At 41.4% G+C, this 20,309-nt stretch overlaps 1 protein-coding gene across 1 annotated transcript; it reads left to right on the top strand.

Annotated features, from left to right (window-relative positions):
* Positions 1 to 1,340: 1,340 nt before the first annotated feature.
* On the top strand, positions 1,341 to 3,098 carry ZCCHC18 (zinc finger CCHC-type containing 18; the record flags this gene model as incomplete). The annotated part of the gene is made up of 2 exons (XM_077889870.1): positions 1,341 to 2,367; positions 2,574 to 3,098. Coding segments are annotated over 2 exons (1,233 nt in total), but the record flags the coding sequence as incomplete, so codon positions are not given.
* Between the last annotated feature and the right edge of the window lie 17,211 nt (positions 3,099 to 20,309).

Here is a 20,309-nt window from a genome sequence, read left to right as displayed (position 1 = left end):
CTCACCCGCGGAGCGCAGGTAACAAAAAAAAGGCGGGCGGGGTGGGGGGGACGCGATAGCCCAGCACGGAGAGAGGAAGTGGAAGCTTTAACTGTACTTGGCGGCTCCCCACTTGGGGAATCGGGAACTGCGAGGTTGGTTGAGGATGGAGCAATCCCGTGGCCCCGCGGTGCTGAGGGAGGGGGTGGGGTTTTTGCTGGATACAGCTAATGGGTAGGATTTGCCTGAATTGAAAGGGGGAGGGGCGTTTCTGATGGGTCATAGGGACAAGGAGGAGATAATCACAAGCTGTCTGCTTTGAACCCCTTTTGCATTTTCCAACTCTTTCCGGGGAGGAATATGTGGGTGTGCGTGTTCAACTCTTATTCCCTTTCTCCGTGGTAGGCCATCAAAGCCAAATCCGAACTTGAATTCTGTGCGGCTTATTGCAGAGCGGATAAGCCAATGATTTCCCAGGGGACATGTAATGGAAGGGGTCACTGACTTGTATTCAAGAGGTGGGAGAAGGAATTTTCCGTCTGGCTACAGCGGAGACGGGAGTGAGGGTGGGGAGACAGCAGAATGAGAGATAAGGCTGCTTCTGACTCTTCCCTTCTCTGTCCTGCCCAACAAGACGAAGCAGTCTTGACTCCCTGAGGACTGGGATCTGCAAACCCCAGTGGACAGAAGTCGACCTACCCTGAAGGCGAGCTTTCTCATGGAGGGCACCTGTTGCAGAGGCTGGAAGTGAAATTAAGGCATACACTTGTTTCCGAGTTTACGTTTTATAATCCAAGAATTGAGGGAGGAATCTCGGAGAAGGGTGCATGGTTGAGATCTTTAATTTTCAAATATTTGAGTATAGTTGACATCCAGTGATTTTTACCTGATTTCTTACTTATTATCACAAAACTGTGAGATTTAGACCATTGTACTCTATTTTGAGAGCCCAACAAACAACTCCACACACTAGTTCCCCTAGAATTCAAAGCAACAGTTGCCCTCCCTCCTGGAGGACTGGCTGGAGGGGATGGATGTAACTCCTGCTAGCACAAGGACACCCAGTAGCTCCAGAAAGTTCTAACTGCCAATTTCCTGCAGGATATTTTTACGGCAGTGAGCAAATATAAAATGTACTGCAAGGTATTCAGGGAAGTAGAGTGACTGCAGACCACTTCCCGGCAATCTACTACCTTATTGACCTTTTTTACTCCTTTTTCTTTACAGTAACTATTGAGATACAAGAAGCCAGAGCCCAGGAGCATTGCTTTGGGGAATCCTCCTACAGATTAGGCTTTTCTAAAAAGCCTGAGCATCTTGTTATATTCAGATAGAAGACCGTCATCCATCAAGGCTAGCGTCATCCATCAAGGCTAGCGTCATCCATCAAGGCTAGCATCGTTGCACATGTGGGTAATAGCCGGCAGCAAAACACACCCTTGCCGCCTTGGGCCCATTCAATTTTGAGGTCCATGGGAAGGAGTCTTTGTCCTTTAAGGGTCAACATGGCAGAAAGAAATGTGAAGTTGTTCTCTGGGAGAGTGGTGCCAGCCCAAGGGGAAGAAACCTTTGAAACCTGGCTGATCCAGGTCATTGGGGTCCTGCCTGTTTGGAATATGTCTGAGGAGGAAAAGCTCAAGTGCTTGATGAACACCCTTAGGGGCCCTGCCAGGGAGGTCATGCATTTGCTCCAGGCCACCAACCCCAATCTAAGTGGGGCAATGAAATTGATGTTTGGGGAGTCTGAAAGCAAGGTCACTGCCCATGGGAAATTTTTTAACACTTTGCAAGCACAAGGGGAGAAAACCTCCCTTTATGTGATCCGTTTAGAAGTACAGCTCCAGAATGCTATTCAGGCAGGGATCATAGCTCAGAAAGATGCAAACCAGATCCATCTGCACCAGCTCCTTTTAGGAGCTAAGCTAAATAGGGACCTGCGCTTTAGGCTGAAACATCTCAGGATGTATGCAAATGATCAGGAGCATCCTCCTAATTTCTTGGAGTTAATCAAGATGATAAAGCAGGAAGAGGATTGGAGTGACACTTTTATGAAACCAAAGTGGCCCAAAAGGTCTGAGCTAATCTTGGAGAGGGCAGCAAGCCCTGTAGCATTTCAGAGCCCCCAGCCAATAGCAATCAGTAGTGCTGACTGCAACGTGAAAGAGGTAGATGATACCCTTGACGACTCAGATGAGGATGTGATTCTAGTAGAATCTCAGGACCCTCTACTTACACTTATGGATGCCCCTCCCCTTAGAGGCAGTGCCAGACCTCTAGATCAAATACTGGTCATTGATTCCTCCAACAGCTCCTCAACTCAATCTCCTTCCACCAGTGGGGGTTCTGGGTATAAGAATAATGGTCCTGGGATCCCTGGGTGGCGCAGCGGTTTGGCGCCTGCCTTTGGCCCAGGGCGTGATCCTGGAGACTCCGGATCGAGTCCCACGTCGGGCTCCCGGTGCATGGAGCCTGCTTCTCCCTCTGCCTGTGTCTCTGACTCTCTCTCTCTCTGTGTGTGACTATCATAAATAAATAAAAATTAAAAAAAATTAAAAAAAAAAAAAAGAATAATGGTCCTGGGGATATACATAGAGCCAGAAAGCGAAAATACACAATCTTTTGTTCATATTGTGGTGAGGAAAGTCACCCAAAGGAAACCTGCAACAGTGAGAGCCACAAGGCCCAGGTGTTTGAGAATCTGATCATCACTTTGCAGGAGCTGACACATATAGAGAAGGAGAGGTCAAAAGTGGGCCTTGGCAGACACAATGACCTCTCTGGACCTCAAGTAAGGTGCTAGAATGAGCCAAGTGAACCCTTAACTGTTTTCAGATGGGAAAAACAGTGGGGGGGGGGGGAGTAGACTTCTTTCTGCATTAAAAAGTGGCTTTCACAAAATGAAGGAAAATACAAATTACCTGAAACTCTCCAACCTCATATAAACATTCCTAGGCCTTTGATGAATGCCCTTCTAGATAATTTCCCTGTAACTGTGTACCTAGATAGACATATGTATAGATAAAAGTGATCAAATATAAGTGCTGTTCTATGCTGTTATTTTTCACCAAATAATATTTGTTGTGGAGTTCGATGTCAATATATATAAGCATCAAGTTCAATGTCTCTGTGTGTGATGTTACTTTTGGGAATATAGAGGAAAAAATAAGAACCAAATATAGAAGCTCTAATGGGGGAGGGTCATACTGTGAGGTGGAGTTTTTACCAACCTCATTTAAAGATGAGGAAAAAGGAAGCTGAAATGGGCTGAAATTCTCCCAAGAAGGCCCTTTATCACAACTGACCTGTCTCCTAGGTCAGGATCAAATCTGTACCCACTAGTTAATAATATTCCAATGCTTGCCTCGCTAATGCATCCTGAGAAAAGTGATGATGGAGAGTGGTGGGGGAAAAAGTGGGAAATGGGTATTTCAGGGTTACATTCCTGTTGACATTGGGAAGGAGCAGGGTAGATTCCTTAGACTGTGGCTACTGCTGCTTATGGACAACAGCCGGTGGCATCAATAAGACTGTCCTTTGAGCTGACACTACCCTCGCTTCCTCACTCAGTACTGAGAAAGCAGTTACTCATGAGAATTCAGTACCAGGAAACTCAGCACCTCCCAAGCCTCCCCCTAGTTATATATGTTAGAGAACATCAGCAGCCCAAGGACTTGAAACTAACCTTTCCTGATCCAACAAATGAGAATACCCAAGGAAGAAAGAAGCAATCGGGGTGCCAGGACATGAAAAACATGGGAATTAGAAAGCCCACATACCCTTTTAGAACCGAGGACATTAATAGGAAAAGAGGGATCATAGAAGAACCTTCCTAGATACCTGCTTCTTCCCATCTCATGGCCCAGGCTGGAGGGTGATAAAAAATGACCCTCTGTCCCTAAGGGTCCCCTGTTCTTTGTAGGTATATCAGTTCCTATCCTTGTGAACAGGACAAGGTTGATGGGGGATGATTTTGTTTACGGCAGGGAATATAATGGAACAAATGCAGAGGGAGTTTGTCAGGAAGGAGCACAGAGCTGTAGAGGGAGGGGAGAGGAGAAGACAGGGAGAGGATGAGAGGCCAGGAGATTCACATCTAGACTGGTAGGAATGGCAGACTCTGGAGGTTTCACACAGAACCCTGGGCTGTGTGGTCCTAAGGGGAAGAAGGTGTTTGGGGTCTCTAATATGCTAGCAGTTGATGGCCCCTCAAAAGCAACAGAGGGGTGCAGGCTCAGGCCTCGAGGGAGGAATAGAAGCCAAGTAATGCAAGAAGCCCATTGCAGCCTTCTCTGGGCTGCCACATCCAAAACCTGCCATGAAGTGCTTCTCCTTCCAGAATTGTCCCTATCAGTTCTTCCCTGGCTTCTTGCTCTTGCTCCCTCCCTAACCCCATAACCTAACCTTACAGGCTCCCCCACAAGCCACACACTCTCTCTCAGTGGAGGGGACTAGAGGCTCAGTCTCTGTGCTCTGCCAACATCCCTCCCCTATGCCTAGCACCCCATGTTTGCCTCAAGCTTCACCTCCTTAACCTCATGGCCAGAAGGAGACTGGCAGGGCCCTTGTGCCTCAGATCCTTTAGCTGAGAACTGACCAGAAGCAAAGGCTCATGAGTGATGAAGGATAGTTGGAGAAAGGCAGGCAGGGGAAAGGGGCCCCTGCCCTAAGAGGAAACCACCCTTAAAAGGATTTTATACCAGGCTCGAAGGAGCCTTCCACTCTTTCCCACACATTAGATAGATGACAAATAGCTGATTGGATGACAGGCGCATGGAGGGTTAATCAGAGTAAAACAGCCCACCAACAAGCCCATAAAACCCCCTTGACTTAGAAACTCCTGTGGCAACCCTCTCTGGTCCCCTCCCTCTTAGGGAACTTTGTACAATACTCAATAAACTTTGCTCTGCTGCCTACCACCCTTCGTCTGTCTGGTCTACCTCTTCATTCTTCGAAGGGGCATGACCAAGAACCACAGGCATGGAAGGATTGTGATGAGCACTGGGCGTTATACACAACTGATGAATTGCTGAAAACTATATCTGAAACTAATTGATGTAGGAATGAGTTAGGGACAGATGGGGCTAGGCAGAGAAAGATAAGGGGAGGGCCCAGAGTCAGGCTCCTATAAATCTGTGGGCTCCCATAAATCCCAAGGACACCAAATGGTCCAGAGTCAGGCTCCTACCCATCCCAAGAAAACAGAGATAAGACAGTAAAAACAGAGAAGAAAATAAATTAACCTCCTTAGCCCCGAAATATCTCCCTTTGACAGTTACCAAACAATTCCAGAGATTCACCAGACCCCAAAACAGCCATATGTCAATCACTTGAGACCACACAAAGAAATCTCAAGGCCTTGGGTTCCCTGGTAGGTTCCTAATAAAGGCCAGGCCAAAAGCCCTCAGAGGCAACCCTGTTGGGATCCCTCTCACTTCTGAGACCTTTCTCTATCTTTGCTTAATAAATATTTGTTGCTTGACTCATTCTCCTGTGTCCCTGAGATTCTTTTTTTTTTTTAGTGGAGTTTGATTTGCCAACATATAGTATAACACCCAGCGCTCATCCCGTCAAGTGCTCCCTCAGTGCCCGTCACCCAGTCACCCCATCCCCTGCCCACCTGCCCTTCTACTACCCCTTGTTCATTTCCCAGAGTTAGGAGTCTCTCATGGTTTGTCTCTCTAATTTTTCCCACTTTCATTTTCTCTCCTTTCCCCTATAATCCCTTTCACCATTTTTTATATTATCCATATGAGTGAAACCATATAAAGATTGTCCTGCTCCGATTGACTTACTTCACTCAGCATAATACCTGCCAGTTTCATCCACATTGAAGCAAATGGTGGATATTCGTCGTTTCTAATGGCTGAGTAATATATATATATTCTAATGGCTGAGTTATATACAACATCTTCTTTATCCATTCATCTTTCGATGGACACAGAGGCTCCTTCCACAGTTTGGCTATTGTGGACATTGCCGCTATAAAAATCCTAGAGGAGAACACAGGCAACACCCTTTTTGAACTTGGCCACAGCAACTTCTTGCAAGATACATCTATGAAGGCAAGGGAAACAAAAGTAAAAATGAACTATTGGGACTTAATCAAGACCCAAAGCTTCTGCACAGCAAAAGAAACAGTCAACAAAACTAAAAGACAACCTACAGAATGGCAGAAGATATTTGTAAATGACATATCAGATAAAGGGTTAGTATCCAAGATCTATAAAGAACTCATTAAACTCAACAGCCAAGAAACAAACAATCCAATCATGAAATGGGCAAAAGACATGAACAGAAATTTCACCGAAGAAGACATAGACATGGCCAACAAGCACATGAGAAAATGTTCCACATCACTTGCCATCGGGGAAATACAAATCAAAACCACAATGAGATACCACCTCACACCAGTGACAATGGTGAAAATTAACAAGACAGGAAACAACAAATGTTGGAGAGAATGTGGAGAAAAGGGAACCCTCTTGCACTGTTGGTGGAAATGTGAACTGGTACAGCCGCTCTGGAAAACTGTGTGGAGGTTCCTCAAAGAGTTAAAAATAGAGCTACCCTAGACCCCAGCAATGGCACTAGAGGGGATTTACCCAAAGATACAGATGCAGTGAAAAGCCGAGATACTTGCACCCCAATGTCCCAGAGATTCATTCTTAGATTCCATGAGACAAGAACCAAACTCTCCCATATCATAATGGTGTACTATATGTTGGCAAATTGAATTTAAATAAAAAAAAAATCATGTTCAAGTGGGAACTTAAAAGAAGAGGAAGAAAAGAAATCCTGTAGCAATGAGGCCCACTTCTTGCATCCCTCTGGGGACACCTCTAGGCTCCTCATAGCCAACTCCATCTCTCCAGAGCCAAAAAAGTCTTTTCCCCCACCACAGGGGGCCACAGGAAGCCCCACCTGGGCCCTCAAAGCCACAGGGGTCACCAACATTCCCTGACTTTTGGTTTATAAGCCCTTTATTCCTCCCTTTCTTTAAATCTTCCCTTGCAAGGGATCTCTTCTATCATATATTAAAGTATCACTCCTCTTTCTGCTCACCTTTTCTCAATTTTACTCTATAAATGCTTGTTGAATAATTTACCCAAATAAATAGTTTATGCTGTCATTTCTTTCTGGGACCAGGTAGAATAAAAAGAAAAATAAATGTGACACCCACCACTGCCCTTTTTTCCACTGGCATTAGCTTGGAGGTTCAGTATAGACCATTACTTTGTAAAACTGCTCTATGATTTATCCCCATATCTTCCCTCCCCCATCCTCTTCTTTGTCCTGTACACTTAAAATTGTCTGATTTTTTTTTCACCAAAATGATGCACACTTAATACTTTATTTCACTTTGTGTAACATTGGCTTTTCCAGTATTCAGGACATATGTATTCTCCCTGGAGGACTTGGGCATTCAGATCAAACCAAGGGAGTTACCCAAAAGAAGGCTTTTAGAGAATTTTGTGTCTGATAGCCTAATTTTGATAATTTTTTCCCTTTCTCCCTTCACTCCTATTAATCACTTGGCAAGGAAATGAGTCTTTTTTCAGGAGGAACTAGTCTTTGCATGACCTTCCTATGTATTATTCCCCTTCTTCTAGATACTATTTTCCCCTTGGTTTCTGACATCCCTATGTCACAGTTTCTCCCTCCCAGATTCTTTCAATGCCTGCTTCTCAGTCTCCTTTGCTGAATCTTCTTTCTCTTCCTGATCCTTCCATAACAGAGGTAGAAATTAAAACTACCACAACTGTGATTTATTGAAAGCTTATGTGCCAAGTACCCTAGTGCCAAACACTTTAAATGTAGTAGCTCTTTAATCTTGTAGTAATCGCATAAAATAGCTATTACTATTACTTTCTATTTCTAATTTATTATTTTTAAAATTTTTAAAAGATTTTATTTATTTGAGAGACAGAGAGAGAGAGAGAGAGAGAGCGAGCATGAGGGAGGTGAGCAGAGGAAGAGAAAGAAACAGGCTCTCCACTGAGCACGGAGCCCAATTCCGATGCAGGGCTCCATCCCAGGACCTTGGGATCATGACCTGAGCAGAAGGCAGATACTTAACCAACTGAGCCACTCAGGCACCCCTCTAATTTACTATTGACATTAATTCAATTACTATTAATTGACCATTTCAGATGAGCACACAGGCTGGAAAATTAGATAACTACCTAGTGTCATATTCCTATCTATACATGACATATGGAAAGAAGGAGGTCTAAACATATGAAGTGGCTTGGCTAAACGTCATAAGGGCAAGTGGTTTGTTGATCACACACAAGGATGGAATCTTCTAAGGAACGTTTATTTTGACAGAAAGGAGGCTTTTCTACCTTTCTTTTTCTTTCCCTCTGGGTTGCAGCTAGACTTCCCATTGCCTGGCAACCACCCCCTCCCCCATGTTCAGTTGCATTATCACATTCCATTCAAGCACGGTGTTGTTTCCTGCCTCTGCCTTAGATGCAAATAGTTGTGAATTTAACATAAGTAAGAGGAGAAAGAAGCAGCAATTAGTGGGGGAGGGATTAACTGTACAATTTGTGGTGCTGGGGGTACTTCACTACCAGATTGGACAAAAGAATCAGTTCGCTTTCCACCATAATGACACTAAATATGAATTCCAGATCAATTTGATAAATAAATGTAGATTCTTTAAAGATTGTATTTATTTATTCATGAGACACACAGAGAGAGGCAGAGATATAGGCAGAGGGAGAAGCAGGTTCCCTGCAGGGAGCCTGATGTAGGACTGGATCCCAGGACTCCAGGACCCTGACCTGGGCCAAAGGCAGCCACTCAACCATAAGCCACCCAGATGCCCCAATAAATGTAGATTTTATGCAAAAGTGTACTAATTCTGAAATGATATATTTTTCTCTTATGAAAGGAATGAAAAAGAATCAAATGTTCAAAAGCAACCCCTTTTTAAACTGCAAGAAAATAAATAATAGATCTCTTGATTGGAGCGAGATTTAACTTTCTGAGGTTAAGAATGATGAAAGAAGTGATAAAGGAAACACCAATGACTCAGAAGACAAAATTAACAGAAATGAAAGAGAGCAAGCTGAGAAGTCCTGGCAATAAATTAGAAAAACCGCAATAATAGCAACATTCTATTATGCTTCGATAGCTAACAATTTGTTAAAGTTTTTTTTTTTTTTTCAAGCATCAGATGTATTGAGGAGAGGGGAGACGGGGCACCTTCAGGAGTGCCTCCCTTGGTCAGCCACCTCGGCAGTTTGCTGGGGGGTGACAAGGAGCAGGAGTTCATGGGGCTCCTCCGGCAAAGATGAGCTCCAGCGCTGCTTGGATGTCGCCGCTGGTGGCCTGCAGGGCCCGCAGGCTCAGCTCATTGTCCTGGATGCCCATGTCACACAGCTGCTGCAGCTGAGGCTGCCACTGGCTCTGAAGGCTGCCCAGAGGCCTGCAGGGCATGCTGGAGGGCTTGGCTGAAGAGATCATTGGTGATGGGTGTCCCTGACTGGACACCAGAAGACATTGGTGAGGTCCCTGAGGAATGGCCCTGGGTGGCAGGAGTCGGCGTATGAGAGCTGCTCTCCGGAGTGCTGACCAGGCATATTCTAAGGGTTCTACATGGCTTCATCTCATTCTCATAATACTCTGAGATAGATCCTAATATTATCTCCAGATTCTAAAACATTCTTACTTAAGGGGGAAGAACAGAAAATGCATAAAATGTAAATATACAGCTTAACAAATTGCTATAAAAGAAACCACCACCGAGATAAAAAAAAAAAATAGAATAGTGCCAATACTCCTGAAATCCCCAAGTCCCAGAACATCAAACTACTCTCATGACAGTTATGGCTATTATTATCTTACTTTTCTTTAGGGCTTTGCTATTCATATGTGAATCCCTAACCACTATTGTTTTAGAACTTTTCATAAATAGAACTATAATGTATGTATACTGCATCTCCTTATGATTAGGTTTCTGAGATTCAACTTTTTTTGCATGTAGCAGTAGCAAGAAAGTATCCATTCCACTGCTGATGGACATGTGGGTTGTTTCCAGTTTGGGGGCAATTATGAAAAATGTTCTTATCTTTTTTCTGTCTTCTGGTGTACACATGCACATGTAGGGTATATACCTAGTGTAGAGGCCACTTTAAGGCAACAGGTTTGAGCAATGGAAACTTGAGCAAGGCAAAAGGCCCCAAGGCAGCGACCAGGAAGGAGATGAATACATACAGGCTCACTAAGTAACCCACCTTGAAATAGCCATAGGCCCTAACTGACCAATCACAACCAGGCACAGTTTCTAATATTACCAAATAAGGGAAAATTCCGTAAGTTCCCATACTTGCTTATGCTACCCTATAATTGTGGCCCCTCCCCACAGCCTCATTGCAGTCTCTTCTTTGTTATACTTCCCTCTCCATCTTGTCATCTTGTATTCCATGTATTCGATAAACTTCTATCTCTTTTGTTCTGCCTTGGGTGAACTCTTTCACTGCCAGCACTGACAGCCTCCATCAGATCAGATCGCCCCACACCTAGGAGTGGAATCTGGCTCATAGAGTATGTGTACTTTCAATTTTACTGGAGTCTACTAAACTGCCTATCAAAGTTGTACCAACTGCCACTTCCAACATCAGTGTTTAAGAGTTCCTGTTGCTCCACATAGTCACAAATACTTGGTATAGTCAGTAAAGATTTATAACTTTCACTTAAGGTTTTACACATTTTTTTATGAATTTTTTTTACTTTAAGATTTTATGTATTCATGAAAGACACACAGAGAGAGAGAGAGGCAGAGACACAGGCAGAGGGAGAAGCAGGCTCCATGCAGGAAGCCTGATGTGGGACTCAATCCTGGGACTCCAGGATCATGCCCTGAGCTGAAGGCAGATGCTCAACCGCTGAGGCACCTAGGGATCCCACATTTTTTATTAAATGTAGTTCAAGGTTGATTTTGTATGCTTCTGTAAATGTATTATTTGCTTGAATTTCATTTCCTAGGTCCTTATTTAGGGCAAATAAAAATATAATTGATATTTTGATGTTGCTTTTGTATACTGATTTACTAATCTCCCTTAATACTTGTAAATTTTTATCTGTAGCTTCTTTAGAACTTTCTGCATTCACAATCCTATCAATTGCAAATAATAATAGTTTTACTGCTTTTCCAATCCATATTCACTTTATTTCTTTTTCTCGCCTTACTGCACTGCCCAGGTAGAACCCAGAGTACAAAAGTAGTGAGGAGGAACATCCTTGTCTTATTTCTGAACTCAAGAGGACTACTTTCAACAATTTAACATTAAGCATGACCCTGGCTACAGGTTTTTGGAATACCATTTATCAGATTAAAGATATTCCTTTCCATTGCTAATTTACTGAAAGTTTTTAAAATCTTCAATGGATGTTGAATGGTACTGAATACCTTTTCTGTACCTATTAAGATTATCATATTTTTTATCTCTTAATATGTTTAATTACATTGTTTAGTTTTCTAATAATAAAACAACCAGTCATCCCTGGATTTGGTCCTGATTTTAATTGTTATGTATTGCTGGATTCAATTTGCTAATATTTTGTTTAGGATTTTTGTATCTATGTCCATAAGAGATATTAGCCTGTAATTTTCCTTTTTTTAGTGTCCTTGTTAGATGTTGGTATCAAGGATTTGCTGAACTCATAAAACTAGCTGAAAAGTACAACCTCTTCTTTCTCTATTCCTTTGGCTCTTCCCATTTACAAATGAAGAAACTGAGGTCCAAGATGTTTAAATACATTGTTTTTCATATCTGTATTATATTCAGTAATTTGCTTATAATCATAGTTTGTTAAACCAGCATATGTATATTCATGTTTCTGATGTTTCACTATTATAAGCCTGCTGAGAAGAACATGCTCAGTCACATACAGGTTGGGACATGTGACTAATTACTTAGTCACATGGACTTCTAGGATACATTCCTAGAAGTAAAGTTGCTGAAAGAAGGACTATGTTCCACAGGAACCAGAAGCGAAGTTGGCCCATGATGTGACCTACTTGGTAGCACTGGCTCACATTTAGGGCCCTTCTTCATGTCTTAATATTCTATTACTCTTTGACTCTAAACTACTAGACTTTATTTTTGTTTTTTAGATTTTATGCTTTTTAAGTCATCTCTACACCCAACATGGGGTTCAAACTCACAACCCCAAGATCAAGAGGTGCATACTCCACCAACAGAACTACCCAGGCACCCCTAGACTTTAATACGTAATATTTAGAGATTAATTCAGCTCTAAGAAATCACCAAGTTACTTAAATTTTCAAATAATTTAGGGTTTTTTTCTTAACTTTTTAAATGGAACTTTCCAAAACACAAAAATATAGAGAATGGTTTAATAAACTCCCTTGTTCCCATCACCCAGCTTCAGGAATTATCAACACTTTTCATACCTTGTTTCATCTATAATCCTCCACACATTTTTAATAGGGTTCTTTCTTTCTTTCAAGATTATTTTTGACTTAAATTTTTTTATTTATTTACTTGACAGAGAGAGAGAGCCCAAGTAGGGGGAGAAGTAGGGGCAGAAGGAGAAGCAGGCTCCCCACTGAGCAAGGAACCAGATGTGGGGCTTGATCCCAGGACCTTGAGATCAAGACCTGAGCCACAGGCAGACACTTGACCAACTGAGCCATCCAGGTGCCCCACTTTCTTTCACTTTTTTTTTTTCCAAGTGAATCAGTCTTTAATCCACCTCTCCAGAGAACTGGCTTTAGTTTAATCTTTCTTTCTTTTCTTTCTTTCTTTCTTTCTTTCTTTCTTTCTTTCTTTCTTTCTTTCTTTCTTTCTTTCTTTCTTTCTTCTTTTTCTTTTTTATTGGAGTTTGATTTGCCAACATATAGTATAACACCCAGTGCTCATCCCATCAACTGACCCCCTTAGTGCCCATCACCCAGTCACCCCATCCCCCCGCCTACCTCCCCTTCCACTACCCCCTCTTCAATTCCCAGAGTTAGGAGTCTTTCATGGTTTGTCTCCCTCTTTGATTTTTCCCACTTATTTTCTCTCCTTTCTCCTATAATCCCTTTCACTATTTTTTATATTCCCCGTATGAGTAAACCATATAATGTTTGTCCTTCTCCGATTGACTTACTTCACTCAACATAATACCCTCCAGTTTCAACCACGTTGAAGCAAATGGTGGGTATTTGTCATTTCTAATGGCTGAGTTATATTCCATTGTGTGTGGATATATATATATATATATATATATATATATATATATATATCCACATCTTCTTTATCATTCATCTTTCTTTCAAGATTTTAAGTAATTTCTATACCAAATGTGGTGCTTGAACTCACAGCCCTGAGATCAAGAGTTGCATGCTCCACCAACTGAGTCAGCCAGGCACCCCTTAATAGGGTACTTTAAATCAATTACTAGACATCATATCAAGTGGTATAATTCTTCTGTACTGTATTCATAGTCATATCTCCTCTTTTTCATTCCAAATACTTTTTTGTCAGGGTAAAATTATATAATGTGAAATTCACCATTTCAACCATTTTGTAGTGTATAATGCAGTGGCATTTAGGACATATTCAATTTATTTTATTCATGCATTTCTTTTTATTCTGAGTCAATTATTCCAGAGGTTTATTTACTGGTCCTTTGGACAAATTCACATTTGGTTCAGCTGACTCTTCTATTGTTTCTTCTGTTTTCTACTTCACTGATATCTACTTTTATCTTTATTACATCCTCTCTTCTACTCTACCTAGAGTATTATATTAGACATTTCGGCATATATTTTCAGTCTTTCTTCATTTTAAATATATGCACTTTGGCTTTAAATTTGCTTTTGAGTACTGTTTGAGGTGCATTCCACAAACTTGGCTGGAAAGCAGATTTCTTGTTATCATCCAGTTTTACATGTTTATTCATTTCCAGCAAATGCAGGCACTTTTCTGGCTGAAGACTCATGGCAGAATTTAGTCTCGAGATGGACATAGACTTCTGTAAACTTCCAGATTCACAAATGAAACACTTACCTTCACCCTAGCTGAATACTATATCTTGAGATATCTTGAGGTACTTTATATAGAAAATGTTGGAGTTGGGAGCCTACGGACAAGAAAGAATTCTTAAGACATCTTCCACGCAAAAAGGTGGTTTTATTAAAGCACAAAGACTGGACCCATGGACAGAAAGAGCTGCACTGGGGTCATGACAAGTGGCTGATTATATACTTTCAGGTTGGGAGGAGGTTAGGGACAGCACAAGTCTCTAAGGAATTTTGGAGGCAAGGTTTCTAGGTCTTTGAGGGGGCTAGCTATTAGGAAAAAGTCATTTATTACTGTCCAGTAAAACCCTAGTCTTGAGATCCTTCAGATGTATATACCAAATACTTGGGGAATGATTGTCAACATGTTTCTGGGGGGGGGGGGATAGAGAAAAAGGAAGTTTCCTTTTTTTAAAAGATTTTATTTATTTATTTATTCATGATAGACAGAGAGAGATTGAGAGAGAGAGAGAGAGAGAGGTAGAGACACAGGCAGAGGGAGAAGCAGGCTCCATGCCGGGAGCCCGACATGGGACTCGATCCCGGGACTCCAGGATCGCACCCTGGGCCAAAGGCAGGTGCTAAACCACTGAGCCACCTGGGGATCCCCAAAGGAAGTTTCCAAAAGAATTTTTATATGTTAAAGTAGACTTTTAGGATCATTGGGGATCGGGCTAAGATTGCTTTTTGCCCTTAGCAAAGCATTAACATTGAGACAGCTGAGTTACTAGAGGAAGGCCACTCTGATTTGTTGATGGGCTGTAAGCAATAAGGAAATTTACCTTTTTCTTTCACCTTTGTTTCCCATATCAGTACCCAATTGAAAAAAAGCTAATCTCACTTTTTCTGGAATGAGACTACATCACTCCTTTCTTTGTTGGGCTATCGTAAATCCTCCTTTTATAAGGATAAAACTACTTTCAATAACATATTGATAAAAAATAAGATAATCACAAATTTGTTTCAAGCATCACGTGTTGCTACACTGTACCAGCTAAGCCATGTTCCTCAGTCCAGCTTTTGGGAGCTCTTCAAGCAGTGATATTATGATTCCAATCTGAACGAATACTGCACTTCGTATAAAAGTAGATAGTCAGTTTGCCTGTGGAGAGGTAAAAGATTTATTTATTTATTTATTTATTTATTTATTTATTTATTTATTTATTTATTTTAGGGGGCAGGCAGTTAAGGAGGAGCAGCAATATTCTTAAGCACACTCCATGCTGAGTATAGAGCCACACAGGGCTTGATCTCAAGACCCTGAACAAAGGATGTGAGCCAAAACCAAGTCAGAAGCTTAACCGACTGTGCAACTCAGGCACCTCAAGACTTGCAAAGTCTTTATTTTTTTCTTTTCTTTTTTTTTTTTTGCTGCAAAGTCTTTAAAAGAGTACCTTGGTGCATTGTAAGTGTGGGCCATGGATGACCATCATAACTACACCAAACACCTCTCTAAACTCTAAACAGCCTTGTAGATGGGATTATGTAGGCCCTTCATTTCAGCCTCTTCACAAGGAATTTCATTAAACTCCATAGCCTTAGACTACTTTACCACCCAGGTGAAGGAGACAATAAAAACCTCTAAGTAGGGCAGCCCGGGTGGCTCAGCGGTTTAGCGCCACCTTCAGCCCAGGGGCCTGATCCTGGAGACCCGGGATGGGGTCCAACGTCGGTCTCCCTGCATGGAGCCTGCTTCTCCCTCTGCCTGTGTCTCTGCCTCTCTCTCTCTCTCTCATGAATAAATAAATAAAATCTTTAAAAAGAAACCTCTAAGTGAGAGGTGCCTAGGTGGCTCAGTCAGTTGAACACTGAATTCTTGGTTTTGGCTCAGGTCATGGGATCAAGCCCCACATTGAGCCCTGTGTTGGGCCCCGTGACAGGCCCTGCACTGGACCTGCACTCAGTGTACAATCTGCTTGAAATTCTCTCTCTCACTCTTCCACTGTGCCTCCCCACTGCTCATGCTCTCTCTTTCTAAAATCAATCAATCAATCAATCAATCAATCAATCTCTAAGTGAGATTCACCAAATTCCTTTCAGAACAGGAACTATCTTTGCATTAGGAACACAGTTGCAGGGATGCCTGCTTAGCTAAGAAAATGAGTGAGGCTGTCTGGATGGAGTTGAGATGGCCTGGGTCTAGAGGAAGATAGCTAAACTTCTCTGCAGAAGACTAACTGCTAGAGGAACTCTGGAGGATGGAACTGCTAAGCCAAGGAAGTGAGGAAGCCCAGGGGCCAGGTAGGAGGCTGAATGGAAGAGAAGTCTGAGTGAAACTGTCCTGAAATATTTTTGTATAATTTGCTGATATGATATGTTAATTTTTTATTGGTTGGCCTTTAAAAAAATAATTTATTTTAACATTGTTTAGCATAGCATATGCTCAATTAAAATGAAACAGCTTTCATACACAGAAGGGGATAAAGTGAAAGTGAAAGTTTCCCCAACTTCCTGTAGTGATCTGATATCTGTTCTTCCAGATCTGCTTTTACACAAACACAAACATATATGCTCCTGTTCTTTTCTTTTAATAAAAATCATTAAGTTAATATTGATTCTGACATTCTCTTTCATGTTACATGCTGTGTTAAGATCAACTTCCTTCACTGTCCTGAACCCTCAGCAAGATCCTGCTACCTATTTTGTGCTAGGTCTTTGGACTAGCTCCTTAATTTCTTTTTTTTAAAGATTTTATTTATTTATTCATGAGAGACACACACAGAGAGAGAGAGGCAGAGACATAGGTAGAGAGAGAAGCAGACTCCTTGCAGGGAGCCTGATGTGGGACTCGATCCCAGGACCCCAGGATCACGCCCTGAGCCAAAGGCAGACACTCTATCACTGAGCCACCCAGGCATCCCTAGCTCCTTAATTTCTATTGACAATTTCTCTCAGAGAAAGGAAGAAATTACAGTTTTACTGTACTATATTTATTTAATAACATGAATATAACTATTGTTTATGGTGCTTCTACCCTGTGTCAGGCAACCTCCTTGTTGCTTTACTTAAATTCTTACATTATTTGCTCAGAACAACACCTTAGTGGAGTGCCTTGGTGACTTAGTGAGTTAAGCATCTGCTTTTGGCTCAGGTCATGATCCGCATGTCCTGGAATCAAGCCTCCAGTTTGCCCTCTGCTCCCCAGGGATCCTGCATCTCCTTCTGCCTGCTGCTCCCCCTGCTTGTGCTCTCTCTCCCTGTCAAATAAATAAATAAAATATTTTTTAAAAAAGGAACAACCCCTTGGAAGTCAGTGTTACTATTATCACATGTAGGTTTACAGATGAGACTTAAGAGGACTAAAAGCTAAACAGGAAAACATTAAGGAGGGACGTAAACATGTCAGAGGCAGGACTCAGACCTGTAGTGTCCCTTTATTTTTTTTTAAGATTTTATTTATTTTTTTGAGAGGAGTAGGGGAGAGTACAGAGGCAGAGGGAGAGGGAGAAGCAGACTCCTTGTCAGGCAGAGAGCCAATATGGGACTCGATCCCAGGACTCTGAGATCAAGAGCTGAACTGAGGGCAGATGCTTTACCAACTGAGCCACCCAGCTGCCCCTGTGGTGCCTCTTTAAATCTTCACAATAATCTTATGAGGGTGTTCTCACCACAAATGAGGCAACTGAGACTATAGTCAGCAGAGCACAGTGAAGCCACTGAAAATCTACCAGTTGTCTCATTTCATAGGTATATCCCTTCCTGTAAAACACTTATGAAAGCAAGCAAGCAAATATCTAATTGAATGGAGAGATATGCAATGTTCATTCATTGGAATGCTCATAGTAAAGATGTCAATTCTCTCCAAAGTAATCTATAGGTTTAACACAATTACTATTAAAATATCAGCAAGATTTTTTTCATAGATGTAGACAAGCTTATTCTAAAATTTATGAGGAAAATCAAAGTAACTATGATAACTAAAACAATTTTGGGAAAGAAGAACAAACGGGGGAGAATCACTCTATTCAATGATAAGACTTATATAGCTGCAGTAGATTGAGACAATGTGATATTACAGGAATGACAGAAATAGATCAGAGAAAACAGAGGACCCAGAAAAAGACCAATACAAATATGTCCAACTGATTTTTTAAGTTTATTTTTTAGTAATCACTACATCTAACATGGGGCTCGAACTCATGACCTTGAGACCAAGAGTCACATGCTCTTCTGACTGAACCATCCAGGAGCCCCTCCACTAATTTTTGACAAAGGTGTAAAAAAATATTCACTAAGAATCAAGAAAGATTCTTGTAAAAAGAATTCTGTAAAAAAAATTCAAAAGAATAGTTTTTTTCAAAAAACGGTGCTTGAACAACTGAACATCCATCAACAACAACAAAATGAACTTCAACTTGAACCTCATACCAGATAGAAAAAAAAATTTTTTTTTAAAGATTTTATTTATTTATTCATGGAAGACCTAGAGAGAGAGAGGCACAGACAAAGGCAGAGGGAGAAGAAGGCTCCATGCAGGGAGCCAGACGTGGAACTCGATCCCGGGTCTCCAGGATCACGCCCTGGGCTGAAGGTGGCGCCAAACCACTGAGCCACCCGGGCTGCCCCAGATAGAAAAATTAATTGAAAAATACCCACCATTTGCTTCAACGTGGATGGAACTGGAGGGTATTATGCTGAGTGAAGTAAGTCAATCGGAGAAGGACAAACAGTGTATGTTCTCATTCATTTGGGGAATATAAACAATAGTGAAAGGGAATATAAGGGAAGGGAGAAGAAATGTGTGGGAAATATCAGAAAGGGAGACAGAACATAAAGACTCCTAACTCTGGGAAACGAACTAGGGGTGGTGGAAGGGGAGGAGGGCGGGGGGTGGGGGGGAATGGTTGACGGGCACTGAGGGGGACACTTGACGGGATGAGCCCTGGGTGTTATTCTGTATGTTGGTAAATTGAACACCAATAAAAAATAAATTTATTTAAAAAAAAAAGAAAATGAGTCATGGACTTCAGTGTAAAATGTAAAACTCGAAACTTTTAGCAGAAAAAATGAGAGAAAGTCTTTGGGACTTAGATCTTGCCAAAACGTTTTTAGACAAGACAACAAAACACATGACATCCATAAAGGAAAAGGCATTATAAACTGGATTTCACCAAAATTAAAAACTCTTGCTTGTGCTGTAACAGATGCTGTTAAGAGGATGAAAGCACAAGCTACAGACTGGGAGAAAATAATTGCAAACCACATATCTGACAAATAATTGGTATTCAGAATATATAAAGAACTCTCAGAACTGAAGTGTAAAACAACCAGATGATTCAATTTGAAAATAAGCAAAAGACATTAACAGAATGCACCAAAGAGAGGATACAGATGCAAAACAGACAAGAAAAGATGTTCAACATCATTACTCATTAGAGAAATGTAAATTAAAACCATAATAAGCTACCATTATACACCCAATAGAACAACTAAAATATAAAATGGTAATATCAAATGTTAGCAAGGATCTAGAAAATGGAAACTTTCATACAATTAAGTTGGAAATGTAAAATGGTAAGGCTCTTGAAATCATTCTGGCAGTTTCTTGCAAAACTAAACATTTACTTACCATGTAACCCCACAAGTGCATTCTTGGGCATTTATCCAAGAGAAATGCAAACATATTCACACAAAAACCCATATGTAGATATTCATAGCAGCTTTATTCATAACAGCAAAATCAGGAAACAACCCAAATGTCCTTCTGCTAGTGACTGGATAAACAAATCTGGTACATTGTACATCTATGCAATGGAATACTACTCAACAATAAAAAGGAACAAGCTATTGATACACACAGCATCCCCAGATGGACCTCAAGAGCATTTCAATTAGTGAAAAAAGTCAATTCCCAAAGGCTATGTATTATTGGATTCCATTTACATAACATTCTTGAAATGCCCAAGAGATTGAGAATAGATTGTCAGAGCATAAGGATGGAGCAGAGGGTGTGAATATAAAGGGGTATCAAAAGGGAGCACTTCTAATAGAACAGTTTTATATCTTGACTGTGGTGGTTACACCAATGTATACACAGGATAAAACTGTATAGAACTGTATACACACAGAAATAAATGCATATAAAAATGATGAAAACTGAATAAAGCCTATGGTCCAGTGAACAATATTGTGGGACCCAGGAAATTTAACAAAAATCCCCTACCCCTGGACAAGCAGAGCAGGACTGATTCCATTTTGTGCTACACCCGCCACCTCCTGTATGACCCCCACATAACCTGCTTATTGCTTAAGGCGCTGCCCCACCCTAGTCAAGCCGCTGGGCACACCC

Source organism: Canis aureus, chromosome X (assembly GCF_053574225.1).
Source record: "Canis aureus isolate CA01 chromosome X, VMU_Caureus_v.1.0, whole genome shotgun sequence".
Taxonomy (NCBI): Eukaryota; Metazoa; Chordata; class Mammalia; order Carnivora; family Canidae; genus Canis; species Canis aureus.
The sequence above is the reverse complement of the archived record's forward strand: the minus strand, read 5'-3'. Positions and strand labels throughout refer to the sequence as shown.